The 19,568-nt window shown below is 40.2% G+C and overlaps 2 protein-coding genes across 2 annotated transcripts; both read left to right on the top strand.

Annotated features, from left to right (window-relative positions):
* Window positions 1–1,580: 1,580 nt before the first annotated feature.
* Window positions 1,581–5,097, top strand: LOC124046074 (homeobox protein Hox-C11a-like). The gene is made up of 2 exons (XM_046366050.1): window positions 1,581–2,629; window positions 4,023–5,097. The coding sequence occupies exons 1-2, from the start codon at window positions 1,939–1,941 to the stop codon at window positions 4,253–4,255; spliced, it is 924 nt and encodes a 307-aa protein (XP_046222006.1). The 5' UTR covers window positions 1,581–1,938; the 3' UTR covers window positions 4,256–5,097.
* A 10,339-nt stretch (window positions 5,098–15,436) lies between these two features.
* LOC124046067 (homeobox protein Hox-C10a-like) lies at window positions 15,437–18,759 on the top strand. Its single transcript, XM_046366042.1, has 2 exons — window positions 15,437–16,291; window positions 18,395–18,759. The coding sequence occupies exons 1-2, from the start codon at window positions 15,544–15,546 to the stop codon at window positions 18,670–18,672; spliced, it is 1,026 nt and encodes a 341-aa protein (XP_046221998.1). The 5' UTR covers window positions 15,437–15,543; the 3' UTR covers window positions 18,673–18,759.
* The last annotated feature ends 809 nt before the right edge of the window (window positions 18,760–19,568 follow it).

Here is a 19,568-nt window from a genome sequence, read left to right as displayed (position 1 = left end):
TGAGATTTATCAATACAATGATCCTACCTTTGTGTTGATGATTGGCAACTGTAGTTCACGTGATTCTGTATACGACAGTGAACGTTCACCACATAAGAGAAAGAGCACACAAGGGTATTTTAAATGTGTATATATATATACATTTATTACAGGATTGAAATATCATTCCTCTAGTTGATCGCATGGCCTAATCTACTTTAGAGCTTTGTGATGAGGATTTCAGCCGTGAGATATATTTTTCAACTGAAATGTCGTTTAAATTCCTTGAATGAAGGCGATAACTAATCTAGCCTACCTTGCCTCGGAGCACTCAGGCATATTAAAACAAATCAATAATGGTAGCCTAGAGTTTTCTTTTTCTTTCGTAAAGCAATGTGTATTTAATCGGGCAACTAGTCCTAAAGCTACACTGTAGTCCTAAAGACAGAGATATAGTGCCGGATTTCTTATTGCTATGCAGCTGTCAGTGAAGGTATTCTATGACAAATCGATTCATTTGTTGCCCAGTGAGACAGTAGAGACTACGCAGAAATAGCCCCTCTTGTACTTCAAAACAAAATAAATGGCCTCCTGGAGACTATTTGGGCGCATTAAGCTTTAATATAGCCACTCTCGTGTAGACTTTCTCGATTCAAAATTACGACGACTTGATATGTTATAGTTTGCAGTTGGTGGATTAGAGTTGTTTTGACAGCCTTTCGTCGTCAAAGGTTAAACTTAGCTGGTTTTATTCTCTCCTCCATGTTCAGCCTGGATGCTTGGTCTTGACTTTCCCGGCTATTCACTCGAGGGCCTATCATGATCCAAGAGAAATGGATTGAATTAGGAAAATGAGTGATGTAGTCAAACTAATGGAGTAGGCCACCCTAAACGTTATGCTCTGCATCCTTGTTCATTCTCATTTAGTTCACATTGATGTTGAAACTATAGCCACAACATGTCGGCTTCCGTTAAGGCCATGCCTTGATCAAATAAAATCCGAGATAAAAACTTAAATAGAAAGATGTCCCTGAAGCACGGGAATGAAGCCAACTAGCCTATGTATTCAAAAATGCCTATTTTGAATAGCTACTTTTTGTGGGGGGGTTTCATTATAGGGAAATGTTAGTCTGTTGGTGGCTGTTTCAAAATGTAAATATAGGCTATTACAGTGGTTTAGATGAAAAATGCCCAGGTTTCAAAATGGTAACATCTCAAGCAAGGCAACATCTAGTCATTGATTCACGATGGACATTAAGACTACCTACAAATAGCATAAAGCCTGCTAGACTGTATGAGAGTGAAAACAGCAGCGCTTCGAGTGTGGTCTTGAAATCTTGGTCTCATTATAAAGCATAGATTTGCCTTAACCTCGCAGTGATCTCGGATCACTTTGTCAGTAAGGCTGGTAGTGGTTAGTCATACATTACAATGTGTGAGAGTAAAATGTCTATATTCTGCTGTGTTCCAGTATAGGCTATTGTAAAATATGCGAATGTATTAATGTAGTAGCTATACTATAGTGATAGTTATAATAATAATCATAATCATAATAGGCCTAATAGTGAAGTCTTACCTGTAGAGTTCAAAAGCATGTTTAGTCTGCTATATCAAATACTAAACCTGTGCTAGCTTAGCCCACTCCCATACATAAATAGCCTCCTAAAGATTATCTTTATAATTGCCATAACATATGTAAACAAACAGGAATCTGTTACTGGTTTTCTTACTGCTCCTGCGGTGTTTTGAAAATGAATAGTTTGAACCTCCTAGATCTTGCCTAAGTGAACCACTCCTACACATCCAAGTGTTCCACGTTGATATATGACAATATCTACTTTCGATCACGTGTCTCCGGGCGACTTAGACGGATTGCGCGTCATCTCGCCTTCCTAAATTTCCCCCTTCTAACAGCTCGAATCCAAAACATCTATCTATCGTACGGAGTACGGGGGAAAGATGTTTAACTCAGTGAATCTGGGAAACTTCTGCTCCCAGACGCGCAAAGACCGGACATCCGAGTTTGGGGACAGAACGGGCTGCGCCTCTAACATCTACCTCCCCAGCTGCACCTACTACGTCCCCGAATTTTCTACCGTCTCTTCATTTCTTCCACAGGCCTCGTCGCGGCAGATAACCTACCCATATTCCACAAATCTGTCTCAAGTGCAGCCGGTACGGGAAGTTTCCTATGGATTGGACCCTTCTAGTAAATGGCACCATAGAAGCAATTATGCATCATGCTACTCTGGAGAGGATCTGGTGCACAGGGACTGTCTTCCGCAATCCACCATGACAGAAATGCTTATGAAAACGAACGAGAATGTGTACAGCCACCATAACCACCATCCCAGCTCCAACCATCCCTCCACAGGGTTCTACCCCGGAGTGGGGAAAAACAGCGTCCTCCCTCAAGGTTTCGACCGCTTTTTTGAGACCGCATACTGCGGCACGGACAATCAGTCAGCAGATACTTGTTTACAAAAGAGCGAGGCTAGAAAGCTGGAAACAAAGTTCCAGCAGCCAGCGGCTCTACCGGGCGTCCCAGACCAAGACAAGGACACAGAGGATGAGGAGGAACATACAAATTCGGGCTCGTGTTCTTCTTCAGCCACCAAGGACCCCAGCGCCAGCAAGAACAGCCACTCGAGTAGGTACCGAAGCTGTAAATGGGGAAAGGGACTAGCCCGGTGTTTTTTGTCGGTCAGATTTTATGTGGAGTTTTATAAGCATTCAAAGGATTTTATTATAACCTACAAAGCTCTTTCTTCCAATGAGAATACTTTTTACGATGGGAAAGCGCTTTGAAAAAAAAGGATGTTATACACAGACGCTTCTATCGTGGAGTCTGTGAAATTTTAAGAGCGCGCTATTGTGACAAATGCTAACTTTGATCATGAACTTGCATTGGGCATTTTAAGGGATTTTCGTGTTGGGCTGTCGTGAGTAAAAACCAATTGGGCAGAACATTGCTTTTGGCGTCCTGTGAATTTTATTTTAGCAGCTTGCACGCAAACTATAACACTAAAGGACGTGCTGTGAGATTATTAGCCTTGTACACTTAGAGGCAGGCTCCATAAGTATCCATCTATCTATATTTATCTGGGCAAATGTCGAAGATAGCAATATCATTGTGTTGTGGTGGTTTCCTTGCAACGAAAGAGAAAGGGATACAAGTGTCATCAGTCGTAGAGACTCCAGTGTGACTTTGTGTCAATATCTGGATTCAAGCATTGCACAGCAGTATTGAACCAAACACATTCTGTCCAAGTGACACACATTTCCATTCGGTTAGCCCTGATATATTTATGCCTGAATCTGCAGTGATTGATACACACACACACACACACACACACACACACACACACACACACACACACACACACACACACACACACACACACACACACACACACACACACACACACACACACACACACACACACACACACACACACACACACACACACACACACACACACACACACACACACACACACACACACACATACGATCTCTAACTCACACACACACAGGCCCACTGGCGTCTCTTTGTGTAGCCAAATGTATCCCAATCAGGAAATAACTCCAGAGATGTTTTGTGTCGTTGTACTTTATCTTTTTCATGACATTTTGACCACGACTGTGATGTAGTGTGTCTCAGATCCGAAATACATTTTAGATTCACATCGAATAGAAACATATACGCATTTCACAGAGACATGAAGGAGTCTGGAAATGGATAGCGAAGGTCTAGTTTTGTATATTTGTAAGAGACCAAAACACATACTTGGAGGCTGTAAATTTACATGATTGTGTCTGATGTGTTACGTGCAGTGCTGGATGTTGACATAATTGGTATAATCAAATTGATGCTTCTCGAAATTCCTGAATGGTGTATTCACATAGAGAGGCTATATACTTTGTGTTGATGTGAATATGTGTGAGCGGCTGATTTAACTTCATGTGAATATCTGTGCGTAAATGGAAAACAATCCCATTGAACTTTCACTGATCATGTCCTTTATGATTGATTGCCCCAGGTACTCCTCGCACAAGGAAGAAGAGGTGTCCATACTCCAAATTTCAGATCCGAGAATTGGAGCGGGAGTTCTTCTTTAACGTTTACATCAACAAAGAGAAACGGATGCAGCTTTCCCGGATGCTGAACCTCACCGACCGACAGGTTAAAATCTGGTTTCAGAATCGAAGAATGAAAGAAAAGAAATTAAGCAGAGATCGTTTGCAGTACTTTTCTGGAAACCCACTATTGTGAGCACTCTGGAGTGTAAAAGCATAATGATTATAGTCAAAAGGTCAATGACACACTTTTCTCAGTGAATTCTTATCACCAGTAATAAACACATTTCAAGTTACTTCAAAAAGACAGATCGGCAGCAATGTTGAGCAACTAAATGTTAAGATGAGGTTATTTCAATTTCTAACATTCGGGGTTGCTGTATGTATGCGTGATAAGGCACCATTTTCCTGTAGCCTTCATTCGCAGGATACTTTCTAGTTCATATATACAGGTGATTATACAGAATAATAATTTATATGCTGCTGTCGAGTTCATATGGTTTTCCGTGTATTGACCACGAATCTTAATTGTGTTTATTCAATTGTGCATTTCACAATTATTGTTTGTTGAATAGTATTACATGTTACAACGCAATTCGGAAGCCATGATAGGCCTATATTGGACATTTAAACGCTCCCTTTCCTCTGGTCGATGTATTTGTAGCCTACCATGTTTCTGTTTCCGACCAGAATATTCAACACACAATAATACATTTACAGGTGTCCATTTTGCCACCGAGAACTGTGACGTGTACAATCTGTAATGATGTTATCCTTGTACAGACTATGCAACTATGTGCATTCGTGACTGTAAATATGATTTTGTTTTTAATTGCGCTCCCCCCTTTTCCCTGCTGCTATCTTCTTTACACCGCCCAAGCTGTGTACTTTAAAAGCTTTAATGTTAACACTCCTTTAAATTATTTGCTTTATGCTTGGTGCTTCTTTATGAAAGAGGAGGAAAATATGGCGTTGTGCCTGTGTATCATTAATATAAAGATACCTATGAAATAAACAGGCGTATAGACAAAACTAACAGACTGGTGGATTTTTTTGTTGTCATAGATGTTATTATTGACCATGGTCATGCCTATGTGAATGTCGTTTTCAAGCGGATTGATTGAGAGTGGTAGGCAATGATTAAAAAATATTGGCAAAATAATCCGACTGCATTTATGCCTTCGATTTTCTTTTGGGCCATTGTTCGGTCTATCTGATGGTTATTTTCAAGGGATTTGAGTGGGGTGGGTAGCCTAAATGTTTGTGCCACTGTTTTGATAAAACCAAGTTAGAAGCATGTGGAGAGATTGCGAGTCTGTGTGTGGGGCTGTTGAGCGGTGCATGTATACCAGGCTTACATGCTTAGTGGATATAACTCTAGGACTGCATATTTGAGCTTTTGCAAGCACACACAGAAGTACACGGAAACGACAGCACAAAAACTAGGCTACACCTCAGAATCACAGAGAAAGAAAGAGGAACGGGATCCTCCTTTAGTGCCCACTAAATGGAATCGCCACTCTTGCAGTCCAGACAGTGTCATAAAGACAGAGGCACTAAATGACTATTTTTTTCTCTTAATTGCACCGTCTGTTCGGAGGGAATGGCGTTCACTTCCGATGTAAATAGTAAACAAGTAAGATTGGCTGTCCAAACAAAAAACTTAGCAACAAGACTGTTCAACGTGAACTCGGGCCGGTGCTGTGCACAGCGTCAATCCCCCTCCAACTGCACAACACACAAGCACAAGCACACACACACACACACACACACACACACACACACACACACACACACACACACACACACACACACACACACACACACACACACACACACACACACACACACACACACACACACACACACACACACACACACACACACACACACACACACACACACACACACACACACACACACACACACACACACACATCCTTTAGCATTTCAGCCTTCACCACTGCTTCATACCTCAGATATTTCTGAGAAAAACGGACCTCAAAAATTAGATCGTGGAACTCTAGGTCAGTCAGGTTATACATTGACATTGCCCAAACTATGTCTTTACTAATTGTTGACTACATTTGCCAGGTGGTAGGTGTGTGTGCACATCTATAAATATAGAGGACATTACTGGGGTGTGTTGGACAGATTTTACGGAGTGAGTGTATGAGTGTGTGGATAGCCTACGTGCGTGCGCCCGCGTGCACACAGAGCATATGTGCATGGAATATTGCACGTGTGTGTATTAACTACAATTTATAATTAAAAGTAGTCTTTGAACTTCAATAATGTCAAGGCCTTCACCTTTAACCCGCTGCAATAAAGTGGAATCAAGGAGCCCCTTTTGCCCGGAAATGTGTGCAGGCGAGGAATCGACCAATGGGAGTGAGTGGGAAAAGAAAAAGGAATGTGTAGAGAGTCCAACTTTGACCCCTCCCATTAAACTACAGCAGGTAACTTTGCCAGCTTTAGTACGCCCAGTAAATACACTTTATTATCCCAGTAAAATGTATACGTTTTCACGCATGATACGTTTTATAACATGTTGGCATGGGCTTTAACATGTAGTTATATTTTCACAGTTTCTTGTGGAAATGAATGTAGATAATGCCTTTGGGTTAAATTCTTCTTTAAGAATTATATTATAGAATTATATTATATTGTGTAATGTTCTATTCGATTCTCTCTCTATTTGTGTGTGTGTGTGTTTATTCCCTGCTACTCACTACAATCCCTTTAGACTAAAGCTGAAGGCGGAAGAGGGGGGTGTTAGTTGTGACAGGAGGGGAGGAGGAGGAGGGAGATGCTCGCAGGCAGAGATCAAGGCTGGAATACTTTTCTTGTCACACCCACCAACCTTGGCCCTGGGACGATGACGTAGGTCATTTGTTGGATATCTCTGCCACACATCGTCACCATTCTCTGTGGCTCGAGGCTCCTCAAACTCCTGCCCATCAACCACAGGGGGCCAGGATTCACCCCGGGGTGTGTTGATCGCACAATACGAGGGCAATGTTTTGTTTCCTTTCCTTCAATAGGCTTTATACAATTATAGGACAATGCATGGAAACATCATGTTCTTCTTTCGATGGATGATTTTATACATATGTCACTACAGTGTTCATATGGTGTTCGAGATTGAATGACATTGTATTTTGTTTTGGTTGTGCTATAGTTGTAATATGGTAGTCTTGATTTATCCTGAGAGATGAGAGAGGATACAATGCAGCCGGCGGTTGGTTCAGTCGAGCTGATCCCATTGCGCACTTGGCTGTTGGGAAGGAAAATGGCGGGTGTCACAGGCGAATGCAATCGGACGGCCTGAAGAATAACATTTCGTGATATCCGATGCATGGCGATTCATTAAGGTTGAAAATGAACTAACACAGAGCATAGCGAGATCTTTGTTGAACCTTTTCAATGTGATAAGAAATGTAGCTCACGCTTATTTGAATTAATTCTACGGCAGCGCTCAAATAATAATAATAATATATGCCATTTAGCAGACGCTTTTATCCAAAGCGACTTATTATGTAGGCCTATGTATTTTTGACTCCATGTATATGTTCTAACTTGATGTTATTGTTATGGTTTGTGTGTTTGGTGAGTACTGAGACCTAATTTCATTTCGTTCATGTTTTGAGCATTCCTGTATTTTGTCCTAGCATGTTTTTAGGTGGGATATTGTGAAGGACACATTGAAAAAGTGTCTAAATTACGCGTCATTGTAATTCAAGGTGTATTGCTTGAAATTACGTTTGTGCTTAACCCCTTGATCACACCGTACTACATCTACATTACTCAGGAACCTTGTCTTGATGGTTACTTTATGTATGATGCTGTTGTTTTCCACAGCAGATACACGTATTCGTGTTTGATAATAGGATCATAATTTGAAAGCTCAAGCCCGCGCTACCAAGTTCATTTTGAATAGAGATTAGCCTGTTACTATAGGCCTCGTTCTTGAGAATAATTCTGCAGTGAGTCCTCCGGCATAAGCAAATGCAACGGTGGATGCAATCAGAAATTGATCACATCAAAAATGAAAGAAGGGCAGCACTAATTTGGATAGAAATGGCAACTTAAGCTTTGTTTTGCAACGAGTTATTGCCATAATGAGTTCCAATGTATGCGCATTGTACAAGTGGCTTACCCTAGATGTGATGAAAGCTGAAGGCTGTCGATATACTTCGAAGAAACTAACCTGCGGTCCTTTGTGTGGTCGTCACCAATTGAATATCTATGTGTGCTTTCAGATTACCACTTCTCTGATTTATATTTGTCTTTAAGACGCTACATGCCTCAGCCATAAATTCCCACTTGCACAGGGGGTGGACATCTGCTTGCAAGGAGCTCAACCTCGTTACATCAAATTGGGAAGCTATTTCATGGTGGCCTGCAAATAGACAAACTAGTTTTGGCTTGCCTCCGTCTGCGTAAACGTAACATGACAAGGGGATGGGCGGCATACGCATAATGTGTATCTTGTCTATGTTTTCGCTACTCCGCATGATGGTAAATATATTCGATATGAAGCAAAACACTGTATAGCAGACTGAATAAAGTTTAAAGACGTAAAGCGCACATGTGTCTGTGCTTATTTCACACTAAACACAAATCAACAGCTATTTAGGCAATAAAAGGAATGGAAATATGTTATTTTACCCATGAGCAAATAAAACCTTTCCTATAAGCGCGCGTAAAACATCAATATGTGCACAAAACAACATTTAAAAGAACAAAATACACTAAAGAACATTCACACCTAGGCATTCATCGTTATTACCGTTTATTTCACTGACAAATACACATAATAGGCATACCAATCGACACACATCAGTCCCCCAAACACACATAGTCCTCCCATTACAAACAAGGGCAAGTACACAGGTATAGTGATTCACATGTAGTAAACAATATTTAGATCATGATAATTATTCAGATCACGTGTTATTATTGGGGCTTATCGCCTTTTAAATGGAGGTAAACTGAACAAAGACATTGCTTATTGACCAATTACTATTTTGTAAAAAGTTGTACTTGAATTCGGCCTAAAGTTCCCATTATTATGCTATGCAATGACCCATGTTGAACACGAGTTAGGTTATAACGGGTTATAACTTATCTATTGAAACCACGAAGGTATCTGTGTCTCCGGGAATGGTGTAATGGGTCAATTCCACAATTACTCCTTATTTAAATTGAGATACTACCAACCATTCCTAAGCGGGCAAACACACACACACACACACACACACACACACACACACACACACACACACACACACACACACACACACACACACACACACACACACACACACACACACACACACACACACACACACACACACACACACACACACACACACACACACACACACAGAGAGAGAGAGAGAAAGAGAGAGAGAGAGAGAGAGAGAGAGAGAGAGAGAGAGAGAGAGAGAGAGAGAGAGAGAGAGAGAGAGAGAGAGAGAGAGAGAGAGAGAGAGAGAGAGAGAGAGAGAGAGAGAGAATGTGCACACACACGCAGTCTGCATTTTCACTCAAGGTTATGACATGGGTATTAGTATACACATATCTGAGGATCTCGAATTCAGGATGCTGGTTTCATTTGCCAACTTGAATAGTCTTCTAAAGGTATCGTTACAGCAACATTTAACTCACAAAACACAACCCTTTGGAGAATACTTTTTCATTTTATAAAATATAATTGAATGCCATACCCCAGGTTCCATAATATAATAAATGCATTTATGCAAACGCCATGCAAACGCCAACATAAAACTACAATGGAGGGTTACAACTTCCATGTTTGTCAGTCTGAAAACAGGAATACATTTCATAATAGAAATGGTAAAATACTAAACATTATATCCCTTTTATTGCATCCATGTTTGGTACAATTAACCTATCAAGTCTCCGCACTGAACTTACTCTATACATTTAATATTGCTCTGTAGTAGGTTGCGTATGTGTGGGTGATGTTCAGAACGAAATCAACCCACAACAAAACTAACTTGAGCAAGCGCTTATTAGATAATGTTAACATATTCTGAGACATATTGAATAGGTACCTATAGGTTTACGAAACGTGTCCTCAAATTGATTAATTAGCGTTAGAATGAAAGACTGGATTATATTTCTAACAAGAGGGTGAAATGATGGACAGGCGAGGAAACCAATCAAAGCAGTCATTCCATTACCCTTGCTTTTAGTGGTTGGAAGAGAAACCACTGCATTCTCCACAGCCAATGTAGCCTAATGTACCTACTTGAAATAAGCTACAGCATTTAGCAAAGATTCAATATTGTAAGTGAAAATGGCCTTGACCTCACACCATTCAATACGCATCAACATTAATCATTTCAATGAATTGCTCTTAGGCTATTAGCTAGACTTTTAGTTATTTGCTCAGAAACGAATCAAAGGGTCTCCGTCTAATTGTCAATATGCAAAACGTTTAGTTTTTTTACCCTTTTGCTTACACTCTTTAAAAAAAATCGAGATAGAACCAAAAATGTTCTTCCTAACATTTAGAATATTCAGCCAATTTACCCTCTGAATGGCAAACAAACACGATCCATGTTTCAATTGTCTCAAGGCTTAAATATCCTTCTTTAACCTGTCTCCCCCCCTTCATCTACACTTATTGAAGTGGATTTAACAAGTGACACCAATAAGGGATCATGTCATGGAAAGAGGAGGTGTTCTTAATGTTTTGTACACTCAGTGTAGAACCAACATTGGTTCCATATAGAACCCGATTTTGGTTCAGTGAAGAAGAACCTCTGGGGTTCTGGTCAAAGAACCCTACAAAATGTTTATATATAGAACCTTAATGGGTGCCATATATAAAGCAAAGAAAGTAACCCATTTTGTTTCTATCCAGAACCTTTTTTTCTTAAGAGTGTATGCAACTCAAATTGCTCTGATATTGTTTGAATTCGACTCAAGGAACAGAATGCGTAAGTACCTGTGATTGTTTTCAATTAAAATTGTCAAAAATAAACAAAAATAGCTTCTATCAAGGAGCAATTTCTCAAGCAAGAATTTTGCTACAACTGCCTCGGAGTGGTATGAGTTGGGAGGGGAAAACTGAAAACTAGCTATTGGCAAAGAGGTTTGTAAACTTTCTTTCTGATTGGTTTATTGACTAATTATCGCCTGGTGATGTCACCAGGCAGGCCGAAACTTCATCGCACCAAAACAGGCAGAAATCTCCAGCTGTATTTTCAAACAGCTCTTACACTTAAAGGACATATCACACTCTAAAAATGCTGGGTTGTTTGGATGACCCATTTGCTGGGTTGAAGGCATTTGGTCACTTAGCTGGGTTGTTTTCTTTAATAGGAGCAACATTGGGTTGTTGATACTGGGTTATTGAGGTTGGGTTTTTGAGATTATGTTCCAGTGAGTGGGTTAAATTCTCCCACCAAAACCAGAAGATAAAGTGATCCGGCAAGCTTGTGAATGAGGACTGTTGCATCTGTAACAAGTCTACTGTTGCATCCGGCACTGAGGGGAATTCCTTTTCTTATGGACAAAAGGGGCATGCCGTTGTGGCTGACCAAAAAAAATGTTAGTACAAAGCTAACGTTTGTAATTATCCATTCAGGTTAAATAGACCTAGCTATCATAATTACATTCTGTATTATCTCAGTCATTGACATTTGTAGATCATGTTAGCTAGCAAACAACCCCATGCATGCTAGCCCGAGCCTGCTGACAAGCTATTGTCCTGTACTCTGTGTGGTAGCAAATGTAAGGTTTTTGTTTAAGTTCGGCTAGCTATGTCAGTGCCTGTAGAACGCTTGTCTTCTGTAGGCCTACTGTGTGGTGCATTGTTCCACCTCAGGTAGTTAACTAGCTTAAACTAGGATTCTCACTCTGTTTGGCTAGCTAGAACAGCTAGCTATATATTTTACTTAGCTAGGCCTATTCTCTGTTTCTGATTGAATTTAACATGGTTGGTAGCTAGTTGGCAAGCTTATAACTTTTGCTTTTATGGTGGTTCAGTTAGGCTCCTGTATGGCTTTTAGCCTAATTCTTTCTACGAGTTAGCTTGCTGGTCTCAGTGGTGATGCACACAGTTATTTTAGGTAGCTATACCTAGCTAGCTACATATTGAAATGAAAAGAGTGTCTTAATTGTTCATCGAAGTTTAGTCCATTTTCGAAGTTTATCCATTTTGACTCTACACTTAAACGTTGGTATGTCTTTGTCCAACCGATAGGTTACTAAAGGCCCTGAGAGTGCTCCTCCCACCATCAGTGTACCCAGTGCAGGTAGCTAGCTACATATTGAAATGAAATGTTCCTCCACCTTTAACCATTTGACTGTCCCCTAAAACCTCATGTCTTTGTACCCCATATACTACAGAATACATGGTCCTAAAAGGCTTTCCCCCAACACCAGTGTAAAAAGTTAGACAGAAGACTGCCCGCACAAGCACTGATGAGGCCCGAAACTCATATTGCAAGTATGGGGATTGTGGAATATTGAATACTATTTAATATGTAATACTGTAAACCACGCACAAAGTTTCTGGACTGAACTCAATGTAGATGAACCTCCTGCGCACAGCAATAGACTGTATATGAGTGTAGCATGTTCTGAATAATAGGAAGGGCCACAATCTGTGTGTGTTTGTGTGTGTGTCCGTGTTGGCTTGTGGAAAGTGTCATGTGTGTCTTATTGTTCCACATTTTATAGTCATATTCTCTAATCTCCCGGTTGGAACCAATATGACTGAATATCTCCACCAGGCGACCAAAAGAACAAGCGACCCGACACCCTTTGTTCTGAGTCTCGGGGACTATCGTCTCTCGTCCCTGGCATTCACCATCATGAATGGGCAGGTTCTTGGAGACATGATGTTTTGTTGTTTTTACAAAGAATGCACTTGAACATGTATACCTGGTAGGGCTTGGGGGAGTAGAGGGTAAAGTTGATACTTTTCTTCAGCCCCATTCCTTAGCTTAAATTGGTAGGGTTGCTGTGATTTTCAAATGATGGATTGTGCTTCTGAAATGTTTGCCTATTTGTGCTTTGACTTTTGCATGACTTCATTTTGTAGCTGAGACGAATAGCTGAGGATAAATGTGTTGTGTTCTATCTACAATTTGTCATGACTGGCCTCATGTCATTTTAAGAATTATTGTTAGAAGTATTCATACTTTAGGAAAATGAGCTGATTCTGTAATAGAGAAGAGGTAGAAAAATAGCCTAGAAATAAAGTAAGAAATAACCCACGGCTGGGTCAAAATAACAACCCCAACGTGTTGGGTCGTTCACATAACCCAACAGTGCTGGGTCAAAATAACCCAGTGCTATAGTGACCCAGTGCTGGGTTACAGCATTTTTTTTTATAGCGGATGATTTTCACAACTTCACAGTATTATTTCAACCTCATAGTGTGAAAATATATGTAAAACAAAGAATCACGTTTTTGACTCCACTGGGCCTCTAAACAACCTCAAAGTTCATGTGTCATTCTCTGTCCAAATTCAAGTGAGCTCGTAACCACTCGTACATTTTTGCCTCCGTTTGAAATAGACCTACAACTCGTGCAAGTCTGAGAATAATGATTTGTCATGTCTCGTGGTGAAATTGTATAAATAAAGAGGCTGGGTTGCCCCTTTGACTTTAAAACAGCATAGCCAACACACAGAAATAACAACACGCGCCATGAGAGGGGTCCTGCTTTGTTTAGGACCTAGTTGCTAAACCTGGTAGACTACTGTTTGTAGATGTACTTGTATTACCTTAGCAATTGGAATATCAAACGTGTTGACCACATAAATATTCGAGTAGAAAAATACTACACCTAAGCCTTATTGATAGACATTTTCATAGGACTTCTATGCGCATCTTTTGATATTGTGGTGTTGACTCAAAATATGGCAACATGTTAAACCCTCGCATCCATACCTTTTTTTGACTCGTGGCTCTTACATTTTAACCTTAAAATAAGATGCGAATAGGCATGCAAAAAATATAAATGTTCTGTTTCTGTTGAGACTGTCAATCTCAGAAAATGTGAACTACTGTCCTCGCTGGAAAACAGGATTGTCATTATGTAACGATTTACACGCCAGAACGTTATTGACATGATATATATTTTTGCAAGGGTTTTAAAAATGTCTTAGTCAATGCTTCAATTAGTAAGAAATGTAAAAACGCACACAGAAATGTCTGCTTAATTTGTTAATGACATGGAATTATCTACATTGAATTACACTCAATATTTTAAAGAAAATTGGGAATAATTGTATCTGCAATAACAATTTACACGAGGCGTAGACCCGTGTATATTTTTCTCCCTCAAGTTGAAGTCACGCCTGCATTGATATGAATGCAATTGCCTATTACGCACGAATTACGCACCAGTTAAAATGGGAAAAAAAGGACCCGAACTATAATAGCCTAATCCTTCTTATAATTTTGAACGTATGTTTTCCACCAACCATTCTGTATAGGCCCATGATAAATTGTAGACGCATCTTAGAAACCCCATTCAATTGAATCTTCTAACTTTTGGTGATTGTTTTATGTAACTAGGTCTAATATATATATATATATATATCCTGAAACGATCTGTTCACATCAACACTGGTGGAACTTAAAAACAAAACACTGAGTTGTAGCCTATAGGCCTTTATACAGTAAAACATATCAAATAAACTGTGTTACTGGAATATTAATCAAATGCGTTAAACGCTCTAGAAAAACAAATCATTGAAGTAAAACACTTTGGCATATTAAAACTGGTTAACCTTTTAAATAGATTGTAGGCAAGCAAATGTCCTTATGCAACTGCTGGTGCCACAGCAGCTACAGTGATTTGACAGAGGCCTGTCGGTTGGTCTATAGCAAATCGTCTAAAGTTTGACCTCTTATGAAAATCAGTTTGCCAATCAAACGTAGGCCTAACCGAGAGTGGTGCTGATATATTCTATGCGACCATTGGTTAATTCCCGAATCTGTTGACGAATACCTAGAAGTGGCTTTCCAAGTGGCATCGAGCGAGTTCCAAGAAATAATCATATTTATCGAACTATTTTCTCTGTCTTGTTTTAATGTTAGCCTGTCTTAACAATGCATTTTTAAAACTAGATTTCATTTCGGTTATACCCAGGTAAGTGATTGTAAAATATTTTTCTACCCGTTTGTTCACTCCTCCCATGGCTGTCTTTACACAAAGCTCTCCGCTAGAGAGCGCCCTTGCACCGTCTTAAAGCCCCTTTGCTTACCAACTTGACCACGCTGACGTCATCTCAGCCTGGCGCCTCAAGGCCACTTCCACACTGCTATTGGTCTGAAAATCACATGACATGGAGCTCCAAGAATCCATAATTATGTTGCTGATATTTTTGGCCCCCAAAATATGTCAGCTTCCAACTGTCCTTATTCTCCTCCAGAAAACCTTTACTACAGGAACAGAAACGGGGGAAAAAAACAACAACAATACAAATAATGTCATGCCAGGATAACATGGCTGCGGGTCATTTCCTTATGGATTCTTTGATGGGAGGATCATCTTCCTATAGAGGCGAAGGCTACTCCAACAGCAACCATGGAATGTACATCCACCCGGCTGCATCTGAGTATGGATGCTCAATGATGAGACATTTTGGAGTAGTTGGATCGAAAAAAGACGAGGTTCCTCTGAGCAGCCACCCTCTCGGCTCCTACCAAGATGCGCCTTACCTGTCATCCCAACTGGGCACATGGACCTCGGCTTCCAAAACTAACAGGGACGAGCAACCTGTTGCCCAGTCCAGTTTACAACCATGTTCGTTTCCAACCGACAACGTCAAAGAGGAGGCGTTCTGTTGTCTGTATCAGGGTGACAGTAGCAGCAGGGCTAATAAGGACGCTACAGAGTCGGCTACTTACATCCGGCTTGGGAACAATAGTAGCAGCCAGACCGACCAAACCGCTGTCTCGGCGACGTCCGAATGTTATGGAGGAGAGAAACAGGTATACCCCAGAGGGAGCAGGGGACAGCGAAAAGAGCAGGTCGGGACAGGCTTTGCTTCTTTGGACCAGGTGACGACATCTGTTGAATCACCCAGAGAATCAACGGTTAAAATGAGCAAATCTACCCAGGAGACAGTCAGCGAGGAAATGCGCAACGAAAAGGCAAAACAGGGAAAGAGCATGAAAGAGGAAAGCGCAAAGACTGACAGTTGTTCTGATAACTCCGACAGCGAATTGAAAGGTAACCCAAAAGGCCCCCCCCCCTCTCTCCTGTCTCTCTCTCTCTCACACACACACACACACACACACATACTTAAAAACGTACCATAAAACAGTTGTGAGATACAATGTGGCAATTTTTAAAATGGTGTACTAAAAATGGTGTACTAAAAATGGTCTCTGCATGCATCAGCTAAGCTTCAGTGGGCGTTTTGATATTCTGCAATCTACTGTACACTCTTAGAAAAAAGGTTCTGGATAAAAAACACGTTTTATGCTTATTTCATATATGGCACCCCTTAATGTTCTATATAGAATCGTAATTGGTTCCATATAGAACCCTATACCAATGATTCTATATGGAACCAATTTTGATTCAACGAAAATAACCCCTGGGGTTCTGATCAAAGCACCCTTCAAAAGGGTTCTGTACAGAACCTTAAGGGGTGCCATATATGAAGCAAGCAATAGAATCCTTTTTGGTTCTATCCAGAACATTTGGAGACATTCTGAACAAGCATTTAATGGTCTAGCCTAGCAGGGGTTACCGTGGCGACGGCATTTATCACCTTTCTATTAATGTGAGAATGTGAGATGGGCCGTTATCATTGAAATAAACACGTTCACACACACTCATAACACATAACGCGCGTGCAGATCAATCAGATTGACCAGACAAATACACACACACAGACACTACATGGGACATTTCAAATGTATAAAAAAGGCCTAACCATTTGCAACAACTTAATTTGACTCACCATAATGGTGTAATTATACGTTAGACTATATCCTACGTTATATAAAGCAGAATACAGCTTAGGCTATACATCACGTCTTAATTTCGATAATGACTGTTTTTTGGTAAAACAGTCTACGATAGACGCAGTCTGAAATAGCGTCCACGAAATTGTATTTCCTTGAATTTTAAACTATTATATCTAGTTTTATTTATATGAAAATCACCTTGCATATAAAATACATTTTCTTATAATAACAATGGGGTTTAGCTAGCGCAAACGTCATGCTAGGTTAATATATTCCCTTTTTATTTTTCTTGTTATAGAGGATAACGGGTGGATAACAGACAGTTTTTCCCCCGGACAATGTTGTGTGTATCCAAAATGATTCAAAGGAAAGGTAGAGGTTGAATACATATATTATTAACGAATCGTCCACGTGATATTGTTATGAATATTATTATTGTTATTATTATTAATAATACTAATAATACATTGCTTGGTTACGTTGTGTATTTGTACTATCTAACGCTATGTAATTCAGTTTAGTAGAGTTCAAGTTTGCCAAAAATGAATTTCTATTTGGGCCAACGTGCATGAAATAAATGTTGCTGCAAAATGTTAAACTATCTCTCGTTTGTCTTATAAAACCATTAGTCAGTCCAGTCTCGGCTACATATTTTGGGGTAGAGCTATATTTGTAATTGCCACACAAAATACTACTTTCAACCGCCACAATGTAGCCGCCTAACATTTCATATTTGGCCAGCCTTTGGGAAGAAAATAAAACCACCGATAATCGAGAGATGACACTATTATATTCTGCTCAAAGTTGAATTCATCAATCGTTTCAAAATGTTGGAAATATTTACTCCTAAGAAAATCGAAGCTGGGAAGTAAACGATGTATGTTATCCGTGTAACCTTGAATATACGTAATCAAGTACTGGCTATGCAGCTATTTCCAATCTCTCTCCAGTTTCCATGTAGGGTAGCCTCAAACCTCAAACCAGGGCTATAGGACAGTAAAACAAGTTGGTCGGATGTAGTATTGCTGCCAAACGAATAGGCCTATAGATTATGTTTCATCATTCATCAAGTATTTTTGTTGTTGTTGCATCTTCGTTCAAAGCGTTCGAAGAAAGTCGACAAATATAGATGATTTTTGAACCCATGTATTTGATAGAGCGCGTGGACATTTGATTCAAGATCAAGAACTTGAATGTGCATTTGAAATAAAGATAGTCAAAGACAGTCCAGACATTGCGGTGCGGCAGTGCCGACCGGACGCAGACCAATTGGGACGCAAAAGGCCTGGTATAGACTGTCTTGAACACGGAAGTAGTCCTTCAGAATGCTCACCTTTTCCATGTTTTATGTCTACAGATGATTTTACACTGGAAAATGCTCCAGGAAACTGGTTAAAAGCCACAAGTGGACGGAAGAAGAGATGCCCGTACACAAAGCACCAGACGCTCGAGCTGGAAAAGGAATTTTTGTATAACATGTACCTGTCTCGCGAGCGCCGCCTGGAGATCAGTAAGAGTATCGATCTGACCGATAGACAAGTCAAGATCTGGTTCCAGAACCGAAGGATGAAACTCAAGAAACTCAATAAGGAATGTCGTGGACGGGATCATATGGCAGTCCACAACTTCACTTAAAATGATTTGATCTATAAAACCATTCCACATACACATACACATACACATACACATACACATACACATACACATACACATACACATACACATACACACACACACACACACACACACACACACACACACACACACACACACACACACACACACACACACACACACACACACACACACACACACACACACACACACACACACACACACACACACACACATACACATACACATACACATACACATACACATACACATACACACACACACACACACATACACATACACATACACATACACATACACATACACATACACACATACACATACACATACACATACACATACACATACACATACACATACACACACAAAGTGTGCCTTCATACAAGGACAATATTTCAACGATGCCCAAGAGTACATTACTTTATCAAGGAGGGACATGGTTTCGGGTCAGCAGTTGAGTTTGCCTTTCAACACATTAACATTGAATAGAGGTGCCGGTTGCCCTGCCAATATAGAACTGCTAGAACTTCCGGAATGAAAACAGACATTGTTTGTTTTGGAATGTTTCCTCATTCCGTTGCTTCATCTTGTTGTCTTTAGTTTAGTTGCTTCTGCTATGTAGGCCATGATAGGCTATTCGCACTGTTTGCATGCACATTGTTGCTTGCGTCATATAAGACCCGTTGACGATTCCTAAAGGAAAACCGTGTCCAATAGAATAAAGGAGGGGATTTTAAATGAAATATATAACATATAGCTTGTTAGCACTCTGAGAAAGGAAAAGACAGAGGGGAAGAGCGAGAGAGAGAGAGGCTGCAGATGAGAGTGGGAAGATCATGGCCGTTTTAATAGAAGAGATTGGTTTAAATAGTATCCAGGTGACCACAGTAAGTCAA

Source organism: Oncorhynchus gorbuscha, linkage group LG10, assembly GCF_021184085.1.
Source record: "Oncorhynchus gorbuscha isolate QuinsamMale2020 ecotype Even-year linkage group LG10, OgorEven_v1.0, whole genome shotgun sequence".
Taxonomy (NCBI): Eukaryota; Metazoa; Chordata; class Actinopteri; order Salmoniformes; family Salmonidae; genus Oncorhynchus; species Oncorhynchus gorbuscha.
The sequence above is the reverse complement of the archived record's forward strand: the minus strand, read 5'-3'. Positions and strand labels throughout refer to the sequence as shown.

What these genes read in the sequence shown, in the direction of transcription:
- LOC124046074 (XM_046366050.1), top strand. Translation starts at nt 1,939, where the DNA reads ATGTTTAACTCAGTGAATCTGGGAAACTTCTGCTCCCAGACGCGCAAA. An exon ending in CAGCAAGAACAGCCACTCGA is followed by an intron (nt 2,630 to 4,022) that starts GTAGGTACCGAA and finishes TGATTGCCCCAG; the next exon opens with GTACTCCTCGCACAAGGAAG.
- LOC124046067 (XM_046366042.1), top strand. Translation starts at nt 15,544, where the DNA reads ATGTCATGCCAGGATAACATGGCTGCGGGTCATTTCCTTATGGATTCT. An exon ending in CTCCGACAGCGAATTGAAAG is followed by an intron (nt 16,292 to 18,394) that starts GTAACCCAAAAG and finishes TTATGTCTACAG; the next exon opens with ATGATTTTACACTGGAAAAT.